The sequence below is a fragment of the Gracilinanus agilis genome, chromosome 1, assembly GCF_016433145.1.
Source record: "Gracilinanus agilis isolate LMUSP501 chromosome 1, AgileGrace, whole genome shotgun sequence".
NCBI lineage: Eukaryota > Metazoa > Chordata > Mammalia > Didelphimorphia > Didelphidae > Gracilinanus > Gracilinanus agilis.
Genome location: NC_058130.1, coordinates 207,353,364 through 207,375,939, shown reverse-complemented (window position 1 = coordinate 207,375,939; position 22,576 = coordinate 207,353,364). Strand labels below are relative to the sequence as shown.

Here is a 22,576-nt window from a genome sequence, read left to right as displayed (position 1 = left end):
GAAAATAGATTCAAGAGAAACAATTTAAAAATTATCAGACTACCTGAAAGCCATGATAAGAAAAGAAAGAACAGCCTAGACAATGTATTATAAGAAATTATCAAAGAAAATTGCCCTGATTCTTGAACAATAGAGTAAAATAGAAATTTAAAGAATCTTCCAATCACCTCCTGAATTAAATCTCCAAATGACAACTCACAGGTATATTATAAGCCAAAATCAAAACCTCTCAGGTTAAGAAGAAAATACTGCAAGCAGCTAAAAAGAAACTATTCAAATGTCATAGAGCCAATGTCAAGATTACACAGGACTTAGCAGCTTCCACATGAAAGGACTGAAAGGCTTAGAATATGATATTCTGGAAGACAAACTAGGTTTTGTAAGACGGAAAAGGGTTTTTTTTGATTTTATATTTTAATATTTAAAGGTGTGGTCACCAAGGAACTGAATAAATACCAATTCCTAAGATGATTTTAGTAATTTATTAACAAAATATAGGGGAGAGTGGAAGTAGAGAGATGAGAAGAGGGTAGAGTAAGAGATCTAACTTAGTGAACTAGATTTGTATTCAAGTCTGGGCTTTACTCCAGCAGGGCTCCAAAGGCCCAGCCAGGGAGTCTAAAAGTCAGTTAGCAAGGGGTTTAGCCATGGGGCTCTCCCAATCAAGGGAGCCTTCCAGAAGCTAGTACCTCCAGGGAAGTTAAGGTAGTCAGTCAGCCTTCTTTACTCACCACGTAAGGGAAAGATTTAAGAACAGTCTCACCAATGACTCAAGGTCCCAGGTCTAGCACTCCTCCAGGTCCAAGTCACAAACAAGAAGAATTCCTTCAGGTCCAAGACACAAAGGAGAAGAAAGCCAAAAAGGGGTGAGCCCCGGAAGTTGTCTTAATTTATCCAGGTCATTTCTTTCATCACTTCCTGTGCCTTCCTCTTAGTTTACATGTCCAATCACAACAGATGCTTTTCTTAGGACTGCCAAGGAAGCAGTCAGTAAATTTTGATTTGTCTCTCACTCTAGCACATGTGGGTCACAGACCTCCCAACTTGTGAATTAAGTGGAGCTGTTTACACTTTTGGTGATTAGATTTGAGAATGAGCAAGGTAGATTTAATCTCATTATCACAGTTTACAACCCAGAATCACCTACCCAGCAAAACTAAGTATATTTTTTCACAGGGGAAAAAGTCATTTAATTAAGTAGAAGATTTCCAAGCATACCTGATGAGAACATCAGACCTAAACAAAAAATTTGATGTTCAAATACAAGACTCAAGAGAAGCATAAAAAGAGAAATAAAAAGAGAAAATTTAAGGGATTCATTAAGGTCAAACTCTATATTCCTACATGGAAACATGATATTTATAACAAAATTTTCATCATTATTAGAGCAGTTAGAAGGCATATACATAGTCAGAGAGTGTGGGAATAAGATAATTAGGATGATATGATATGCAAAAATAAAATCAAAGGGTGAAAAAGAGGATTGAATGGAGAGAAATGGGAAGGGAGAGGTGGCAAATTATCTCACCTAAAGTGGCACAAAAAATTTATTTTGGAGGGGGAAGCTGGGTAGCTCAGTGGATTGAGAGCCAAAGCCTAGAGACAGGAGGTCCTAGGTTCAAATGTGACCTGACACTTCCCAGCTGTGTGACCCTGGGAAAGTCACTTGACCCCTATTGCCTAGCCCTTACCACTCTTCTGCCTTAGAACCAGTACACAGTATTGACTCCAAGACAGAAGATAAGGGTTTAAAAAAAAAAAAAAAAAACAACAAAAATTTATTATGGTGGAGGGGAGAATAGGGATGGCAATGGCTTATACCTTACTCTCATCAGAATTGGCTCAGGGAGGACATAACAACCATATTCATTTGGATATAGAACTTATCTTACCTAATAGAGAAGTAGAGGGGAATAAGACAAGGTGGATGGATAACGGATGGGAAGGGGAAAATGGGGCATGGTGATTAAAAGCAAAACAATTGTCAGGAGGGATAGAGTGAAAGGAGAAAGAAAGATCAGTAACAAAAGAGTAATTAAGATGGAGGGGAATATATAGTTGGTAAGAATAACTATGAACAGGATGAATTCACCAATAAAACAGAAGTACATAACAGAGTTGATTAAAAACCAGAATCCTATCATGTGTTTTTACAAGAAAAACATTTGATGCAGGGAAACACATACAGAATAAAGGTAAGGGGCTGGGGCAGAATTCATTATACTTTAACTGAAGTAAGATTTGATTATGAATCCATTGAGAGTAATTTTTCAGAAACTGAGAAGAATGGAGAAGTCATCATAGGACTAGATATTGGTAAATATTCACACTTTTCAAAAAGAGAAAAAGGATTAATTCTAAAAACTACAGAATAAAAATAAACCTAAGGTCAATAGCCACAAATATACAAATTCATGAGTCATGATTGTAGTGATAACTACGAGCCTAGGAACTATTATAGGTTCACTAAGAATAAGCTAGTTCAAACTAACTTCATTTCCTTTACTGAACCAAAGTTACCAAACTGATCAGAGGAATATATGACACATATTTTAGCAAGATATGATAGTCTTTCATGAAATACTTTGTGAATAAGCTGAAGAAATGTTGGTAGGGTGACAGTGCAGTTAAATTTTGCAGATGAATTTTGTAAGTGATTGAATATTTGCACTGAATGTTTAATAGATTAATGCCATCTTAGAGTGTGATCTACATTGGCATACAACAGGATTTTACTCTTAACTATCCTAAGAGGCAACTAATGGCAGTGTGGTATTAGGAATATTTGAGTTCAAATCTAGCCTGTGTATGCCCTTGAGCAAGTCACTTAACTTTTGTTTGCCTCAGTTTCCTCAACAGTAAAATGAGAATAATAATATTACATACATCTCAGACTGGTTGTGAGGCATGAATAAGATAATTTAAAAAATTATTTGAAAGAGGACATAATAACTTTTGACAGATTTTGGAGATAACACAAAACCAAACATATGACACATATCTGAGAATCATTTTTAAAAATCACAAATTGCATATCAGTTAGTAGTTTGAGATAGCTATTGAACACTCAAAATTTCCAGTTGCATTAAAAGAATAGTTTCCAGATTGAGGAAGTTAACAGTCTCACTGTACTTGGTGATAGTCCAGCCATATTTTGAGAATTGTGCCCAGTATTAAACTTTATACTTTAAGAAAAATATTGAAAAATTAAAGTGTTCAAAAGAGGTCAAACCGAGTAGTAAGAACTAGAAATTTTTACATGATGAACAGTTGAGAAATGAGGATATTTGTCTGGTAGAGGAGCAGACAAATAAATGACAGTTATCTTTACCTATTTCAAGGACTGCTTTGTAAAGCAGGAACAAAGTGACTTTTCTCTTGTATTGTTTTACCCAATATAATTCATGGATGGAATTTATAGTGAAGCAATTTGGGGTCATTTAAAAGACCTTCTACACCCTGAAAGCAGGGAGATTTTCATTTTTGTCTTTGTATCCCCAGCCCTAGCACAGTGCAAATAGTAGGTGCTTAGTAAATGTTTGTTAATTAACTGATTGATTAGAGTTGTCCCATATTTTGCTTTAAAAAACAATAAATAACAGTCACTACAATTCTATCCTCAGGCCTGAACTCCAAGACCATTCCAGCATAGTAGAACTTGTTAGAAGTTACAATAAAAAATTGATATAACTTTTAAGAACTCAAAATCACCTCCAAGTTATGATAAGGTATCTGAGTGGAAGAATAAATAAAAATCGAATTGCTGATAGGTTATTGTTGTTCAGCCATTTTTTCAGTTGTGTCTAAATCTTCATAATCCCATTAGCATTTTTCTTGGCAAAGATACTGGAGTGATTTGACATTTCCATCTCCAGCTCATTTAAGAGATGGAGAAATTAAGACAAATGGGGTTAAATGACTTACCCAAATCACACAGCTATTAAGTGTCATGAGGCTAGCTTTGACCTCCAGAATGAGTCTTCCTGACCCCAGGCTCAGTACTCTATCCATAGCAATACCTAGCTGCCCAATGATAATAAAGATAATAATGATGATGATGATAGATATGTCTCCAAATTCCATGTAGAAAAATTGGTTACCCTATTCATATCTGAAATTTAAAGCTGCGTTAACAAAACAGTCCAGCAAATAACAAGAAGAATGAGCTACCAGAGTCTATGATAAGACTGGACTTGAATAGAGTTAGAGGAACATGGGTTTTGAATCCTAGCTCTTAATTACTACTTGAATAATCTTTCGGAAAATCCTATAACTTTACTAGGCCTCAGTTTCCTCAGCAATAAAATAAGTATTTGAATTACATAGTGTTACTATCCCTTCCAAATCTGAATCCTATGATCCTTTTCTTTCATATTTTTACCCAAATTCAGTCCTTCATCTGTATGAAAATAAAATTGCTATAAATTTGGGTACTGTGAATATTACTAGGCCTATATATTATTTTATCTTAGCATTTTTTCCCATGAGGAAAAAATGTCTTAGTTTTCCCTAGTAGGTTTATAAGCTTTTGAAACTTTTAAAAACCATAAAAGAATTTTCCTTCATTTTCCTTAAAACTAAGGACCATGCCAGATGATACAGATTCCAAAAAGAAAGGGGCCTTAAAGATTATGCAGATTAATCTCTTTATTTTATTGATATGAAATTGAGCTCCAGAAGGGGAAAATGAATTACCCCAAGGTCACAAAGCTAGTCAGTCATAGAGATGGGACTGGAACCCAAGTATCTGAATTTGTAGACCTACTATATTTTTCTGTCTATTTTTTAGTGTCTATATGATGAAAAAAATTATCTAATTTACAAATAATTAATTTGCACATTTTTATGGGAAAGCCAAAGGGCTTTGTATGTTTTAGAGATTGTCTTTTTTTCTCCCCAAAATAGCTTTTTTTTTTTTTTTTAACACAGATTAGATAACCTCTTGAAAGTTAAACATTGACTCAGGAAGTTTTCTCTTTGGTCTTCTAAACCAAGAAGTTTTTTATGACATTCAGATAAAATCAAGGCATGAATTTTCTGGTAAGAAAGTAAGTTCTAAATAGTAGAAATGTAGGGAATTTCAGAACACATTGTAATCCCTAAGGCAAAACCAACAGCATCAAGAAGTTGAGTAAACATAGCCCCCATTCAAAGAATAGTGTGTCTATATGTGTCTTGAGTCTAGAAAAGACAGATTCTTATGATAGTCACACCAAAGGCAAATCCGTACTTTATGTAGGTAATATTCATATTCAACAAACAATATCCATTTATTAGATCAGAAAATGTTTCCCCAGTGGAGAAAGGGGATGTGGGGAAAGAGATGGAGAATGGGAAATTCTTGCTATTGAATATTGCTTTGGAGGCAGCGATATGGTGCAAAGGATAGAGCACTAGATCTGGAATCAGGAAGACTCATCTTCCTGAGTTCAAATGTGGCCTTAGATACTGCCTAGTTAAGCAAGTCATTTATTCTTGTTTGTCTCAATTCTTCTGTAAAATAAGCTGAAGAAGGAAACAGCAAACTATCCCAGTAAAAAAAAAAAAAAAAAAATTAGTGTGTTTGTTACTTTGGAGAATTCAGTGTTTTTGTTTCTATTGTTTTTCGTTAAATGAGGTAGTGTAGAGAGTCAGCCTTGGAGTCAGGAAAGCCTGGTTTCAAGTTCTGCCTGTGATTCATGCTAGCTATGTGGCGAGCAATGGAGAAGGTCCTTTCCCTTTCAGTCAGCTGTCTAAGACTTTCCTATGGGCATTAGTGGAAGGACTTTACATACCAGGAGTTCTTACACAGATGAAATCACAGATGTGGACTGAAAAAAATATACAGATATTTAAAAGTTAACAATGGACATCCAACTAAACTTGCTTCATAACTATTTACATTTAAATTAACTTCAGATTCTAAAGTAGTGTAACAATTTTGTATTCATTTCCTCTAAACTCCCTTTAAAGTGCTTCATTTGTTCAGTCATTCTCTTGCACTTTTCTTATTACATGTCATAATCAGTATGAAGTCCATTCTTCCACTTTGGCCATTTTTAATTTGCATTAATCCATAAAGATATTTCCAGATTTTCTTGTACTCTTTACACCTGTCACATAACTTCTCCAAGTTTTCGTACCCATATCTATAAAATGAAGACAATAACACCTACATTGTGATGCTTAGATGAGATAATATATATAAAGCACTTTCCTCTTTTCCAACACTTTCCATTTAAAGGTCTTCTATAATATGAATCATTATTATTATTACCAGCCTTAACATTATAGACTCTCAATACATGTATATATAACATTTTAACTGTTCAGCACTCAATTTCTTTCCAGTATTTTGAAATTATGTATTATGTTGCTAACAATTATCTTAGCATACATAGCTTTCTGTTCTTGTTTTTGATAATACTTGTCAGGGTATGTTCCCATTAATAGAATTTCTGGACTTTAGATTTTTATTTTTTTTTATCACTAACTTATTATTATTGTGTTTTCCAAGGGTACGCTCAGTGCTTTTGAAAAGAAAAATGTTGTCCCTTGTCATAAGAATTGATACAGCATCTAGCGGGTTTAGGCTATGTCGAATTTAAGACTGAGAACACATTTGGTATTGTGGTGACGGAATTATCTAGTGCAAATTGATTTTTTAAGCCTTAAAAAAACAGAAAAGAGCATAGCATTTCTTACCTTCTAAGATTACTAAAAGGCCTGAAGTTTGGGATATGGAGTGAAAGGCCAACACTTTAAATGCTAATCATCAGGGGGAGTAAATGTCCTAGTGTTCCCTTATTCTGAACCAGCTGGAGTCTACAGCTTTGATGTCAATCGTTTTTTTTTTTTTTTTTTTTTTTTTTTAATGTAGCCTGCATTAAAGCATAGCTCTTTGCCCACCTGGGTAGAGAATTTATCAGTTTCATTTCTAGGAAGCCATAGAATTCTAGATAGCCCCTCTTTTTCGCGTAGGTTTTCACCTATGGGGCAAAATTATGTTTATTTGTAGGTATCATCAATTAACATGGTTTGCTATCATTGGTTCGATATTGTAACAAAGGACAAAGCCTTCAGAAGTCTAGTCTCTACTGTAAAAAAAACCTGGTTATTTGATGATGGCTTTGAACTTTTTTTTTTCCTTTTTGAAAAAATTGAGCTCAGCAAAAGAAGGTTCACTAATTACAAGGTAACCTTTGGGTGGATGCCATCCAGTAGTAGTGATGAGTGGGCAGGGCTTCCAAGAGAAGAATGCTAAAGGTAGTGTTTCTCCTAAGATGGAAGAACTGTCTTACTTGTTATGCCTTGACATTTTTTGCTTATGTCTAAGAAAGACTACCTATATATAACTGCTGACCCAAGGACAACGAATCTTTGGGAGAAATACTCTTATTGGTAGGTACCTGGGAATTCTGGAGAGAGATTAATCTTTTCCTTCTGCCCAATAAGCTAGGGTTTTTACGGGGAGAATGTTGACATTTAACTCATTTCAACAAATATGTATGTGTTAAGAATACACTTGCATGCAAAGCACTGTACCTTAGAGATGGGAATTAAAAGATGGTAAAAAAAGATTTACTTAAGTGAATTGTTTTTTTTTTTTTGGTTGGTTGGTTTTTTAATATCAGAAGATTACTTTTCAATAGAGATCTTTGGCCATGATCTTCATCTCATGTGCCAGGAGAGACTCTCCTGAGAAGAAGGTAAATCTATGACAGGGAATCCCTTCTTTTTTCCCTTGTCCTGAAACCCTTAGAACTTTTGGTGTCCTTTTTGCTGGTTCTTAGAAAGTTAAGTGCCTTACATTCATCTCCTGAGGGGGCTGAGTGGGCTAAAGGCTGGTGGACAGAAGACAATCTAAAAATGACTACCCTAAATTAGTGATTTGTAGGATTCAAATATGATTTAAAAGAAGCCTTGAAATTATATCTAGTAAGAGATCCATGTGTATGACCGTACCAGTTTGATATGGAAAGAATACTGGATTTGGAGTCAAAATATCTAGGTTCAAACTCAATTATCTCTTTCTATCTCTGTGACCTTGGGCAAGTCTCATAATCTGTCTGGTCCTCAGTTTATTTCCATGTAAAATGATAGTTTTTGACTAGATGCTCTTAGACGTCCCTTCTATTCCTATATCTATGACTGTATGATCTTAGGACCTTGACTAACTTAATATGTGTAATCTTTAATTTCCTTCCCTGTAAAATAACAAAATAGAACTTGATGTATTCTAGGATTCCTTCTAATTCTAAATCTATGATTCTTTGTTTAGCTTTTTCTGCACATCGAATAATTTAGTTTATAAATGACCATTGTCCAACCAAAAGCATTTCTTAAGTGAGCCTTAGTTTTGGATAATGGAAAGAGGAAAAAAAAATACACTGACTTGCTATCCAGCTTCTACAAAAGGTTCACCTATAAAATAATAACAAGACCCAGCCCACTTTCTATCCTATATATTAAGGGAAACTCCAAGAGAAAATGAGATATAACCCAATTACCTTTCTCTTGAATGCTACTGTCAGCTTCCAAAAACATAAATCATGGTTTCCTTTTCTCAGTGCTGTGACTTCCTGTGAATCATGAATGGCAGTTCAGAGTTTCTATTTCATCTCTCTTCCTTATTTTCCTTTTCACCATTTGTTTTGCTGTCTGCAATGGCTGCCTTGGAACAGTCCCCACAGCTCCCCCACAGAATGTGCAAACAGAAGCTCTGAACTCCACAACTATCCAGTTTCTGTGGAACCCTCCTCCCCAGCAGTTCATTAATGGCATCAACCAGGGATACAAGGTAATCCATGGCTTTGGTTGGAAGAAGAGGTCTGTTTGATTGTCTTGAAATGAAATAATTATAATGCATGAATAAAAGATATTCACTAAGTACTTTCTATGTGCCAGGCAGTGTGCTAAACACTGAGAATACAAATAAGTTCCTGGAGGAGCTTACATTCTAATGCAAAGTTGGCAGCTGGCTCAGTTAGAGCCTTATCAGAAGAATTCACCACATGTACAGGATTGCTTTTCTGTATTTAGGAATTTTATTTTATAATTCTGAGAAGTGATCAAAGTTTAGGAGATTGGGGAGATTGCTGGACCCAAAGACAGGAGATCTGGAACTCAATCCTGCCTCCAACACTTACTGGCTAAATGACCTTGAGCAAGTCATTCAACCTTCCTAAGCTTTAGTTCCCTCATCTGTAAAATGAGGGATTTGAACTAGGGGGCTTCTGGGATCCCTTCTACTTCTAAAGTTACTGTATTATCCTATTTACCCTATTCACTAAATTAAAAAAGAGATTATATCAGAAAAAAATTATTACTTTCCAATGGATGAATAACTAGGACTGGTCAGCCATATGGCACGCCAACCTGATGGGCGTGGATCCTCTCAGATCAAATGATTGATCAGAAGTCTGCCTGGTGAACTCATAATTAGGGAGCTGGGTGTTCTTAAGAGTTATTTCTGCTAAGCAGTGATAACATAATGAATTCATACCTCTCTTCTCCCTAGGGATATTTCTGTCTAAAGCAGCAAGGCCAGTTGTCTAGAATCAGAACACCCCTTGTACTGTATTGCAGAAACACTGACAATTTCTCCCCCTCCAGCTCCAGCTTCATCTTTCTCACTAGACATACAGTTATTGCAGGATTCTGTTATTACAGCATCATTTGCATAGTGTCTTTTGCTAGGTCATGGTTTCCAAAATTAAACCGCCAGTTCTCTGATAAGATTGGGAGTCACCTTAATCTTGGCATCTATATGAATTTATGTGTCTCTCCATGCTTCTCCAATGTTTGCTAAGTCAACTGAAAGTGATGAAATATAGTTTTAAAAACTTTGTTAATTTATTCTGTCAGCTCCTCGCATGGCCAGTGGATGTTCCAGAGGCTCTGATTACTGTCACCATTGCTCCCGATTTCCATGGTATCCACCATGGATATATAACTAACTTGAAGAAATTCACTGCTTACTACACATCAGTTCTGTGCTTCACCACACCAGGGGACGGCCCTCGGAGCCCACCCCAACTCATCTGGACCCATGAAGACAGTGAGTATATGGCTAACAGTTAGCCATCATTCAAAGATCACACACACACATGCACACACAATATGCTGCTTCATTTTGTATACTGTCAGCTAGATATGTGTGTATACATACAAACATATAATTTTGTATAAAACCAGCTACCTACATATGTGCATGCATATGTTTATTATATGTGGACACATGTGCATATGTGTGTATTTATAGTCAACTCTGTACAAAATGAAGCAACATATTATGTAGGATTCACAAAATTAAAAGATAGTCTTTTTAGAATTTTTAATTATATGCTTAGTTAGAGACATGACATGCCTAGAAAAAGATACTTTGCAGTATAAGACACTTATAAGCGTACATATGAAGTAGCTTTTACATCTTAATTACAAATACTTAATTTTGCAAAACAATGTTACATAATTAGTCATAATGTTAAAAGTGGAAGAAACCTTTGAGGACATCTGGTCCAACCTTTCCCCCATTTAACAGATCAAAAAATAAGCCTAGAGGGGAGCAAAGACTTCTCCAAAGTGACATAGCCAGTTAGTGATAAAACCAAGTGGAGAACTCACACTTCCTTACTCTCAGTCCAGAGCCCAATGTAGGTGAGGTCCCCAAAGATTAAGGTTGCTCATGGCGAAATAATGAAAAAAAAAAGTGGATATGTCCCTTCCAGCCTGACTATGGTGGTTTCTCCATATATGTGGAACCAGACCTCATATTTAAGGAAAAAAGATTCTTGTGCCTAATAGTTACATTTCGCGTATCTTATACATATGATGGGGGCAATCAGGCAAGCGCTTCTGATCTGCTAACTTTGTGTGTGTGTGTGTGTGTGAGACAGAGACAGAGACAGAGACAGAGTATAAATGTAAATGGAACTTCTCTTTTTAAATTGACACAGATATGTCCTACCCTCCCTTTTACCACTCTCAAGGAGAGAACAGTGAGACCACCCAGTATATCTTGCCATAGTGGCAAGCCATGAGGCTGAGCCATAAAATAAGTAGTTCTTTAGAAATGACCCAGTATATAGCAGAACAGGCAGACTCACCTTTTTGAACTCATTTTATTAATATACTTTCCTTGTAATGACTATCTCTTTTTAACTTAATGTTAATATTATCTAGTATTATTTTGATCAACAGAGATATATTTGACTATATCAGCAGCTATTCACAAAGATTTTATGAACTGAATCCTCAAAACTCTACAAACCTAGATGATTTTTATATAATATAACCATAAGATATAAATCATGTGTAATAACCATGTGATGGAAAAAAGAAATAACAAATAACACTCTGTCCACTTATCTTTCAAGTGAAACAGAATCAAATTCCATTATTTATCTATAGCAGTCACCTCAAAAAGGTGGTAGAGAAGAAGTATCCTGCTTTTCTTCCTGTTGATGAGTGAATACACCGGCCTTTATCTTGGAAGGCCGCAGGGTAGCCTATTTCCAGGCTTGTCAACCCAGCTTTTTTCCCTGCCTTTTTTCTCTATTTGAATGTTTTTCACTATTTTGCTTACTTAAAAAGGAGTCAGTCTCTTGAGTGCTTCTCCTTAGATCAGCAAACATCATAGAAAAATCATACATAGAGCTTATGTGGATATTGTATTTTACTGTTCACAGGACACATTAACGTACTGAAAAGTGGCAAAGGGATAGTCTCTTCAAATTAAAGAGGAAATCGTCCTGACTAAATCCAGTCATCCAGGCAGTTTTTTTCTCCCTCCCCACCCTGTCTTTTTTTCCCCTCTTTTCTTCCTTCCTTTCTTTCTCTTTCTTCCTTTCTTTCTTTCTTTCATTTTTTTTAAACACTGATGGGAACACATCCATAAAGCTTTGTTGCCAGGAAATAGAAAATCAAATCTGATTTGACTTCCAGTAAATGAATAGGAAGAATCCTTCCCTGGGAATTTTTTAAACTCTGGGAATTATTTCAGTGTTTTAGATTTTCTCAACTAAGCAGGCTTGGATATGCAGTCTCACATTCACTATAGGTAGAGCCTAGTAAATGTGATGCACAAATTAATGAAATATACAATTGAGGTCTGTATTGAAAGCACTTTCCTTAAAAGAAAGGGGAAAAAATACCCCTTGTGGTTCACCCTACTATATTTAGCTAGCCTAGTGGCATGCTTTCTTTTTCAAGGTTCAAGTGGAATGAGAACTCAGGGCAAGGGAAGAAGTATATACACAATATAAATTTTCAATCCAGACATTGCCAACTAGTTTCAACAGAGCTGGAGGATAACATATTTGGGCAGCAATCCAGGTAGCAGGAGCACAGAGAATATAAAGTGAGCAAAAAGCTCTCTTTCCTAGCTCATCGATTGAAGAAAGTACGAGTTGGATCCAACACCAGTCAAAATGTGTCTCTGGAAGATCAAAATTAAGGGAGGATGATATAGTCTTGACAGCCATTCTATTTTGCCATCTTCTACCCTAGGAAGCTAAAGCTTGTCAGATTGTTTGAGCTTACCCATAAAAACCTTTTGAAAAGTTCACCCTGACATGTGTATTTTCAGAATCAATTGCCAATTTTTATTTTAATTAGATGTTGTAGTTATTCGAATGCCAATTGGAAAACTGGTCTTCTATTCATTTTAAAAACCTACATTTTCTCCCACTTTATCTCTTGCCTTCCCACCCTTTCCTTATTCCTTTACCACCTTCTCCATCTCCTTGTTGCCTATCTTTCTCTCTGAACTCATTCCCTCATTTCATCTCAGAGAGAAATTCCTTTGAAAAGAAGATGACAGTGTCAAGGTGGGAATGAGGCTGTGAAAAATAACAGGGAGAAAAACAAGTCTAATCTGGTCATACCTTTTCTCGTGAACCTGGACATTTCTATTTCCATGTTTCTGTTAAAAATTTAAGTAGAAAGAAAAAGTTTTATTTTGTTTTGTTTTTGTTATTTTTTAAATAACCAACAAGAACTTTTAAAATAACCAACAACCAGAAGTGAGTTTCCCTTACTGCCTACCAGGGATATATAGCAAAGCTAGAAAGTTAACTTTTTGAAAAAGTAGAAATTGGAATATATATGTTGCCTCAATTGAAGGCTGTGGAGCACTGGCCAAAACTGTTTTTATTTTAAATACAATACAATGCCCATCTTACTGGATGTTTGTTTCTTTGATGTTGAAAATCATTCTCTTTGAATAAACTTCAGGATCAGAGTATTTGGACATTTCTTTCATATGTGGCTACTTTTTTTCCCCAAAATTCTTTCAGAGTGGTTTATATGATCTCTTCCTCCATTCTATGCATCAGGGCACTGGTTAGAATGGAGACAATAGAGAAGCCATAGAAAAAGGAATAGGAATGTAGACATGGAAGGAAGGGTATACCACTGCTGCTCTCCCCTCTTTTGTCTAGTACCAATCACACCATATTACTTCTACTCATTACTTCCAGTGCCAATCATGCAGCGCCTTGGCATGGCATCCTCTCCCTTATTGCTTCACAGCCATTTAGAACTTACCCCTGCAGCATCCCATTAGGCTTAGGCCATTGGTTGCCCTTTTCTCCTTTCCTTTGCAGCTCCATCTCCAAAAGCTCAATTCTTGCCTCTGTATCCCTCCTTCTTCCTTCACTGGAAACATTCTTGTCTTGTACTCTGTACCCTCAAGAGCCCTGCTTCCTTCCTGGGTGCCTTCCAGGGTGATAGCTATGCTACTCTAATGAACAATAGAAATATCAGAAAGCACAATACCTCCTCTTACTCTATTATCTAACCCCTTTTACCTGGAAAGCAGTATAAAAGCATTTTGATAGAATGTTAGATTTTTTGAGTGCCAGAACACAGGTTCTGGTTTCTTCCATAGTACCTGACATGAAGTAGTCCAGGACTCAAGCCAGAAGCCCAGGGTTCAAAGTTCTGCTCTGTCTCTTACTAGCTGGGTAACCTTGAACAAGTCACTGCACAGGACTCCGTTTCCTTCTCTGTAAATGGGAGGATTGGACTGGATAATCTCTAAGTTCCCTACTACTTCTGATATTCTGTGAGGAGATCAGTAAAAATTTTCTTGATCGTGGTTGACTAGGCCTCTGAGCTAATGCTTGCACTTCTTCACCTCCTGAAGATGTAAGAACTGATGGGAACTCAGGCCCTCTAAGAAGCAGGGGAGATGGTGGGGAAAGACTGTTGGGGGAAAACAGCAGAAGCGATTGTTCTAATTAGATTAGATCAAGGGGAGAGATGGAGTACAAGGTGTGTGTAAATTTCCCGCTGCCAGTCTCTTTAGTTCTCTGCACAGCTGGGATGAAGACTGGATGAAATAATTTATGTGATAATAGCCAGAGTACCTCTTAACACCTTGCATTCCCTTCCCCTCCTGCTGTTCTTACTGACGTTTCCCGCAGGTTTCTCTTGGCCCTGAATCACCATTTTTATTCCCCGGCCTTAACCCTGCCCCACAAATCTGATCAAAAGGAAATGGGGCTCCCCTGTTAACAGATTTCCTCTTCTGATTACTAGAGCCTGGAGCCGTGGGACACCTGAGTTTCACTGAGATTCTGGACACGTCTCTCAAGGTCAGCTGGCAGGAACCTGTGGAGAAAAATGGCATTATTATAGGCAAGTATCATGTTTCTCTCTTTTAAAATTGTGCTGCCATAGTCAAAATGGTTGGACAGTAGAGCATTCAGGCAGCACTACCCATAGAGATGCAGGCTCCAAAGTCCTCTTTAAGGTAATCAAAATGTCAACTAGGCTACTTTCTAGGAGGTAAAGGACCAATTACCTCAAGCCCAAAAGTGTGACTACTGAAAGTTTCGCCATCCTGGGACATCAAGTGATTGGTCTCTTACTTTGTCTCCTCTTAATCTCTTATGTACCTTCTCAATGCTCTTTGACCTCTGTGATGTTAAGAATCAGAAACTCAATCTGTGCCTAAGAACTTGAGAAAAAGGAAATGTTAGATTACCTAACATCTGGGAACAGTCTGCTTATGTGGAGTCTAAGAAGGAGAAGAGCAAATAAATTCCTTTCAAAGTTTCTTGGTCAGAAACACATTAAGGGTAGAAGTCAAGGGACTTGGACACCAGATGATTTAAGTCTCCTGCAAGTGTAAAACCTTTCTCTCTTTGTCTTTGTCTTTTTTGAGTCTGTTTTCATACCTATTCAATTGGGATAATAATGAACTCCCTAAAAATTAAAGATGTCCAAATGTAGGATGAATTGATTAAAGATTATTAGTGGAATTTTTCCTCACTAGGGGCCTTCAAGGAATATATAGCCTTCAGTAAAATGAGAGCAGTACTATTTTTCTGTTTTTATTTTTGTCTTGTATATCTAAGTACCTATAATGATGGCTATTTAGTAAAAGTTACCTTTTGTTAAATTACTTTGTTAAGAACTAGATGACCACTTGTGGGAATATGGCAGTGAGATTTTATGGAATATATGGAATTATGTACCGACATAAGCATTTTGGAGAACAATCTGGAATTATGCCCAAAAAATTATAAAACGTTATACTCTTTGACCCAGCAATACTACTATTGGGTTTGTTTCCTAAGGTGATCAAAGGGATCTAAAATATTTTTAGCCGCTCTCTAAGTGGCAGCAAAGAACCAGAAATTGAGGGAATGCCTATCAATTAGGGAATGGCTAAATAAGTTACTATGGTATGCGATTTTGATAGAATACTATTTTTCTCTAAGAAATGACAAGTAAGTTAATTTTAAAAAAACATGGAAAGACCTACATGAAATTATAAAGAGCAAAATGAGCAGAACCAAGAAAATATTATATATAGCAACAGATGTGTTTGAACAACTACGAATGCCCATTTCCAGAAAAAGAACTAAGAAATAGATAGATGATATAACATGTGTGCATATTGTATATTGTCAGATGATTCCTTCTCTAATATGGGGAGGTTGTAAGGAGGATACATGGGAAATTTTATGGAACAAATAAATAGATTTAAACTAAGAGAGAGAGAGAGACAGAGAGACAGAGGGAGAGAGAAGAGAGAAGAATTTATGTTCATGTATGAATTGGGCTAGGTAGCATTGAAGTCCCTACAAACTCTGACATTCTATGATATTTGTGCTGTCTTCCTCACATGGCTAGTGGGGGAAATAGGCTGCATAAATCTTAAAATGCTGTAAAAATGATAGGCCTAAAAACACATGTGCCAGGGAAAATGAGGCTTTCAACCATTTGGTTTTCATAATGCTTAAAGGGGATTTGGAATATTTAGGATAATGGTAAGACTTGATATATCTTAGAGTAAGAAACCTCTTAAATATTAAATTTGAAATATGTATTTTATTCTTTTGATGGATTCTTTTTTTCAGTTATTTGTATAAAAGAATTTTTCCAAAAAAATCTGCACCTTGGTTTGGTGAGGGAAACAATCAATAAATATGCCTCTCAAAAAAAAAAAAGCAAAATGATTATTTTAATCCTGAGCTACTTCCATAATAACCCCTTTTTGTTTCTTCTGTTCTGTAAGAGTAGGGTGAGCTCAACTGTTTTTCTTTCTGTTGCTACCTCCTTTTGTTCCTAGCCAGGATTGTAAAACAGAATGCCTTTCTCATCTCCTGGTGCCCAAAACAGCTCAGAGCCATTTTGAAGTTTTCTGAGCTTTTTAATTAATAACAACCTTAATGGGAAACAGACTGGGGGGAAAGCATCCTAAAAAGAGAAAGCTACAGATCTTCAAAGTCTTGATCTTACTTTGCAGTTAAGAAGAGAGACAATTTCCTATTACCCCTTCCTCATTGGGTTTTAGATGATAAAGGGAAAGATGAAGTGAAGGTATTATCTCAATCTATGAAGGCTGCTCATGTGCATTTGGGGAACCTAATACTCTTAAATGTATAGAGCATAATGGTTTTATCAACACTGGAGGTCCCTGAGCTGGATAATCACTTATAGATCATAGTAACATAAATTTAGAGCTCAAAATAAGCTTTGAAATCATGTAATTGAAGAGTTCCTAACCTAGAATCTGTGACCTTTTAAAAAATATATCTTATGATAAATACATTTCAATATTTTTAGTTTTATTTATTCTTGATTGTCAAAGGATTCCAACACACATGCACGTGAGCATATGTGCATGTACATATAATACATACAACACACAAGATTAGGAATCCCTGATCTTGTCTAACACAGAACTTTTTAACTTAATGTAATCATAATTGTCAATTTTACTTTATTTGTCCTCTCTATCTCTTCTTTGGTCACAAATTCTTCCCTTAACCATAGATATGGCAGGTAAAAATTCCCATGTTCCCCTACTTCACTTATGATATCATGCTTTATATATAAATTACTTATCCATTTTGACCCTATTTTGCTGTACTATGTGAAATATTGGTGTACACCTACTTTCTTCCAAACTGGTTTCTAGTTTCCCCAGCAATTTTTGTAGAATAGTAAGTTCTTGTCCTAAAAGCTAAGATTACCAGCATATTTTCATCACTACCTCTTTGAAATATAGTTTGAAATCTGGTACTGCCAAACTGCCTTCTTTCACATTTATTTTTATTAATTCTCTTGATATATTTCACCTTTCATTCTAGATGAAATTTATTAATGTTTTTAAAATATATTTTGGTATTTTGATTGATATTGCACTTAAGTAAATTAATACAGATAGAATTGTTATTTTTATTATATTGGCTCAGCTTACCTATGAGCAATTAATATTTCTCCAGTTGTCTAGAGCAATGTTAATTTGTGTGAAGAGTTTTGTAATTGTGTTCATGTACTTCCTTGGTTTATCTTTGAAGGGAGACTCCCAAGTATTTTGTATTATCTGAAGTAATTTTAAATGGAATTTCTCTTTCTATTTCTTTCTGCAAGGGTTTATTGTTAACATATAGAAAAGTTGTTGATTTATATGGGCTTATTTTATATCCTACAACTTTACTAAAGATAATTGTTTCAAACTAGTTTTTAGTTGATTCTCTAGAATTCTTTTAAGTGTTCTATCATATATCATCTGCAAAGAATGATACTTTTGTTTCCTCATTGCCTATTCTAATTACTTCAGTTTCTTCTTGTCTTATTCTTGTAGGTAGCATTGCTAGTACAATATTGAATAATAATAGCAGTGATAATAGACATCCTTGCTTCACTCCTGATCTTACTGGGAATACTTCTAGCATATTCTCATAAAAGATAGTGCTTGCTGATGGTTTCAGATAGATACTTATAATTATAAAGTAAATTTGACTTATTCCTATGCTTTCTAGTTTGTTGGGTTGTTGTTTTTTTCCCATTAATAATGGGTATTATATTTTATCAAATGCTTTTTCTGCATCTATTGAGATATTCATATGTTTTTTGTTATTATTGTTATTGATATGATGCTGATGTTTTTCCTAATATGGAACCATCCTTGTACTCCTGGCATAAATTCCACCTGGTGAATAATGTATGATTTTTGGTATGTGTTGCTGTAATAGCCTTGCTAGTATTTTATTTAAAAATTTTGTGTCATTAGGGAAATTGGGTTATTGTTTTATTTCTCTGTTTTTGCTCTTTGTGGTTTCAGCAAGATATTTGTGTCATAAAAGGAATTTGATAGAGTTCCTTTACTCATTTTCCTAAACATTTATATAGTATTGGAATTAATAATTCTTTAAATGTTTGATAGAATTCACTTGTTAATCTGTCTGGATCAAGGATTTTTCTTAGGGATTTCATTCATGGCTTGTTGAATTTCTTTTTCTAAGAGAGGTTATTTATATATTCTGTTTCTTCTGTTAATCTGGACAGTTTATATTTTTTATAAATATTCATCTGTTTCACTTAGATATGTCAGATATATTGGCATCTTACTGAGCAATATAGCTCCTAACAATTGCTTTAAGTTCATCTTTGTTGGTGATGCAATTATCTTTACATTTTGGATACTGATAATTTGATTTTCATTATTCTTTTGTTAAAAATTAAACTATCCAATAGTTTATTTTATTGATCTTTTCATAAAACCAGCTCCTAGTTTTATTTATTAATTTGATTTTTTAAAACTCTCAGTTTTGAAAAAATAGAAGAAAATGTATAGTATCTTATTGGAAAAAAAAAAAAAAACTTACCCGGAAAATAAATCCAGATGAGATCATTTAAGAATTATTGGCCTATCTGAAAGCCATGATCTAAAGAAAGGGTTTAGACATGATCTTTCAAAAAACTATCAAGGAAAATTGCCCTGATATTCAATAACCTGAGGGTAAAATTGAAATAGAAAGAATCCACCAATCATCTTCTGAGAGAAATTCAAAAAGGATAACTCTCAGGAATATTATAGCCAAATTCCAGAACTCTCAGGTCAAGGAGAAAATATTGTAAGCATCAAAAAATAAACAATTGAAATATCATAGAGCCACAGACAGGATAACACAAGATTTAGAAGTTTCTAAACCAAAAAATCAGAGGGCCTTGAATATGATATTCCAGAGGGCAAAGGAGCTGGAACTTCAACTAAACTTTCCATTTTAATCATCTTTTTGATTTGCAGGACTTCCAATTTAGTGTTTAATTGGAGATTTTTCATTTTTTCTAGTTTTTTTAATTGTATACCCAACTCATTGATCTGTTCTTTCTCTGTTTTATTGGTACATTTAGAGATATAAAATTTCCCCTAAATACTTATTTAGATGCATCCCATAAACTTTAGTATATTGTCTCATTGTTGTCATTCTCTGTAATGAAATTATTGATTGTTGCTATGATTTGTTTTGTGACTGACTCATTTTTTAGATTTAAATTATTTAGTTTCCAATTATTTTTAATCTGTATTTTTATTGCATTTTGGTCTGGAAAGGATATAGTTAACATTTCTGCTTTTCTGTATTTGTGAGGTTTTTGTGCTCTAACACATGGTCAATTTTACCATGTATACCTGAGAAAAAGATATACTCTATTTCCATTAACTTTTCTCCAGAGGTCTAACATATCTATTCATTTCCTTAAATTTCTTATATTTTTATGATTAGGTTCATGTAACTTTGAGGTGGGGTAAAGTTGAGGCCCCCTACTAGAATAGTTTTCTAATTTCCTCCTGTGATTCATTTAATTAATCCTTTAAGATACCATGCCATTTTGTTGCATATATGTTTTGTATTGATATTACTTCATTATGTATGGTAACTTTTAGCAAAATTTACTTTCTTTTAAATAGGTCTAGTTTTGTTTTTACTTTGTCTGAGATTATGATAGCTACCTCTGCCTTTCTTACCTTAGCTGAAACTTAATAGATTCTGCTCTAGCCCCTTATTTTTACTCTGTGTATCTCTCTGTTTCAAGTGTGTTTCTTGTAAACAACATATTATTGGGTTCTGGAGTCTAAACTATTCAGAAGTCCACTTCTTTTTCAGGAGTGAGTTCATCTCATTCACATTCCCAGTAATTAATACTAAGTATTTCCCTCCTATTTTTCCCACTTTATCCTTCTCTCTCATTTGTTTTACCGTATCCCTCCTTAAATTCTGTTTTGCTTCTGACCATCGCATCCCTCAATCCACCTTTCCTTCTGTGGGCAACCCCTCCCTTCCTTCTCTTATCCCCTCCCCTCCTACTTTTTGTGGGAGAATATGGATTTCTGAAATCAAATGAATGTATCTGTTATTCCTCTTTTGAACCAATTTCAATGAAAGTAAAATTTAAGCATTGCCTACCCTCCTGCCATCTTCCTCTCCTCTCTAGAAACCTTGATTTGCATGCCCATTTTCTGTGAGATAATTTCCCAATTCTTCCTCTACCTTCTCTCTTCAATGCATATTTTCTCACATATTAACTTTTTTTAGATCCCATCATAACCAATGCATACCAGTGCCTCTTATCTATGAATATTTTTTCTAACTGTTCTATTAATGATAAAAATTCTTAGGAGTAACAAATATCTTTCCATATTAAGTCCCTTTTATGCTTTTCTTGAGATTTATATTTGTAGTTCAGCCCAGTTTTTTTTTTTAAATCAAGAATGCTTGAAAGTTTTTTTATTATATTAAATATCCATTCTCCCCCACCCCAGGAAAGATTATATTTGGTTTTGCTACATAGGTTATTTTTAGTTGTAATTTTAGCTCCTTTGACTTCTGGAATATCATATTCTACGCCCTCCATTTTTTTATGGTGGAAACTGCTAAGTCTTATGTGATCCTGACTGTAGCTCCATGATATTTGAATTGTTTTCTTCTGCCTTCTTATAATATTTTCTTTTTCAGATGAGAATTTGACTAAAATAATTTGGAGAGTTTTCATTTTGGGATCTCTCTCAGGAAGTGATTGGTGGGTTACTTCAGTTTCTGTTTTGACCTCCTTTTCTAAGATATAACAAAAATTTTCCTTGATAATTTCTTAAAATATAATGTTCAGATTCCTAGCTGATCATAACTTTCAGGAAGTCCAATAATTCATATATTATTTCTATTGTTTCTTGATCTGTTTTCTCAGTCTCTTGTTTTTCTGATAAGATATTACACATTTTCTTCAAATTTTTTTTCATTCTTTTGACTTCATCTAATTGTTTCTTGATGTCTCATGGAATCATCGGTTTTCACCTGCCCAATTCTAATTTTTAAGAAATTATTTTCTTCAATTAGCTTTTGTACCTCTTTTCTCATTTGGCTAATTCTGCTTCTTAAAACATTCCCTTCAGTGAAGTTTTGTTCCTCTTTTACCATTTTGCCAATTCTATTTTTTTAAGTTACTGTGTTTCTTTTTAGTATTTTTTAGACTTCTTTTACCAAACTTTGACTCTTTTTTCATAATATTATTGCATCATTCTCATACCTTTTTTCAATTTTTCCTTTATTTCTCTTATTTGACTTAGAAATCCTTTTTGAGCTCTTCCTGAAATTCTTACTGGGCTTTTATCCAAATCACATTATTTCTTTGAAACTTTGTAGCTCTTTTGACATCAATGTCTTCTAAGTTAGTGCCTTTATTTCCCCTGCCACCATATTAACTTTTTCTGGTCAGATCCTTTATGTTATTTTTGTTTGCTTATTTTCCAGCCTATTTCTTGATTTTTAGCTTTATGTTAAAGTTGGACTCTGTTCCTGGCATGGAGAGGCCACTATCCCAAGCTTCAAGTTTTTATTACTACTATTTCAGAGCTAGTTCTGGTGATCTGTATGTTTTTAGTGTTCTAAAATGGTAGGATCCAAAGAGAGGTATGGTTGCTTCTCTCTTGGCCTGTGCTCTGGTCTTTACCTAGGAAAGGATTGTTCCTCTGTAGCCACAAGTGCTATTGCTCCTTTCTGCCTTGGAACTGAGACCAGTGATCCTGCTCTCATGCAAGTGACCACAAACACTCTTCCCTACCTTGGACCTGGATCAGGGGCCCTGCTCCCCTGCCACTGCAAGGTCTAGTTCTGCTCTTTGCCCTGGAACTACAACCCTGTGGCAGTGAAGGAACCTCTATAATCTCTTTCTTACCAGGTATCTGAGCTTAAATCTCTTGAAGGTGTTGCTACTACTGTCATAGCTGCCTCTAAGACCTATTGTTGATATTGTCACTCTGTGTTCTGAGCTCTGGGGTAACTCCTATCTCAATGTA

General features: G+C 35.0%; 1 protein-coding gene across 1 annotated transcript in view; it reads left to right on the top strand.

Annotated features, from left to right (window-relative positions):
• Positions 1 to 22,576, top strand: part of SDK1 (sidekick cell adhesion molecule 1) — a 1,179,904-nt gene that overhangs the window by 915,160 nt on the left and 242,168 nt on the right. The window contains 3 exon segments of the mRNA XM_044659951.1: positions 8,664 to 8,779; positions 9,847 to 10,039; positions 14,524 to 14,622. Coding sequence (XP_044515886.1) covers positions 8,664 to 8,779; positions 9,847 to 10,039; positions 14,524 to 14,622 — 408 coding nt within the window.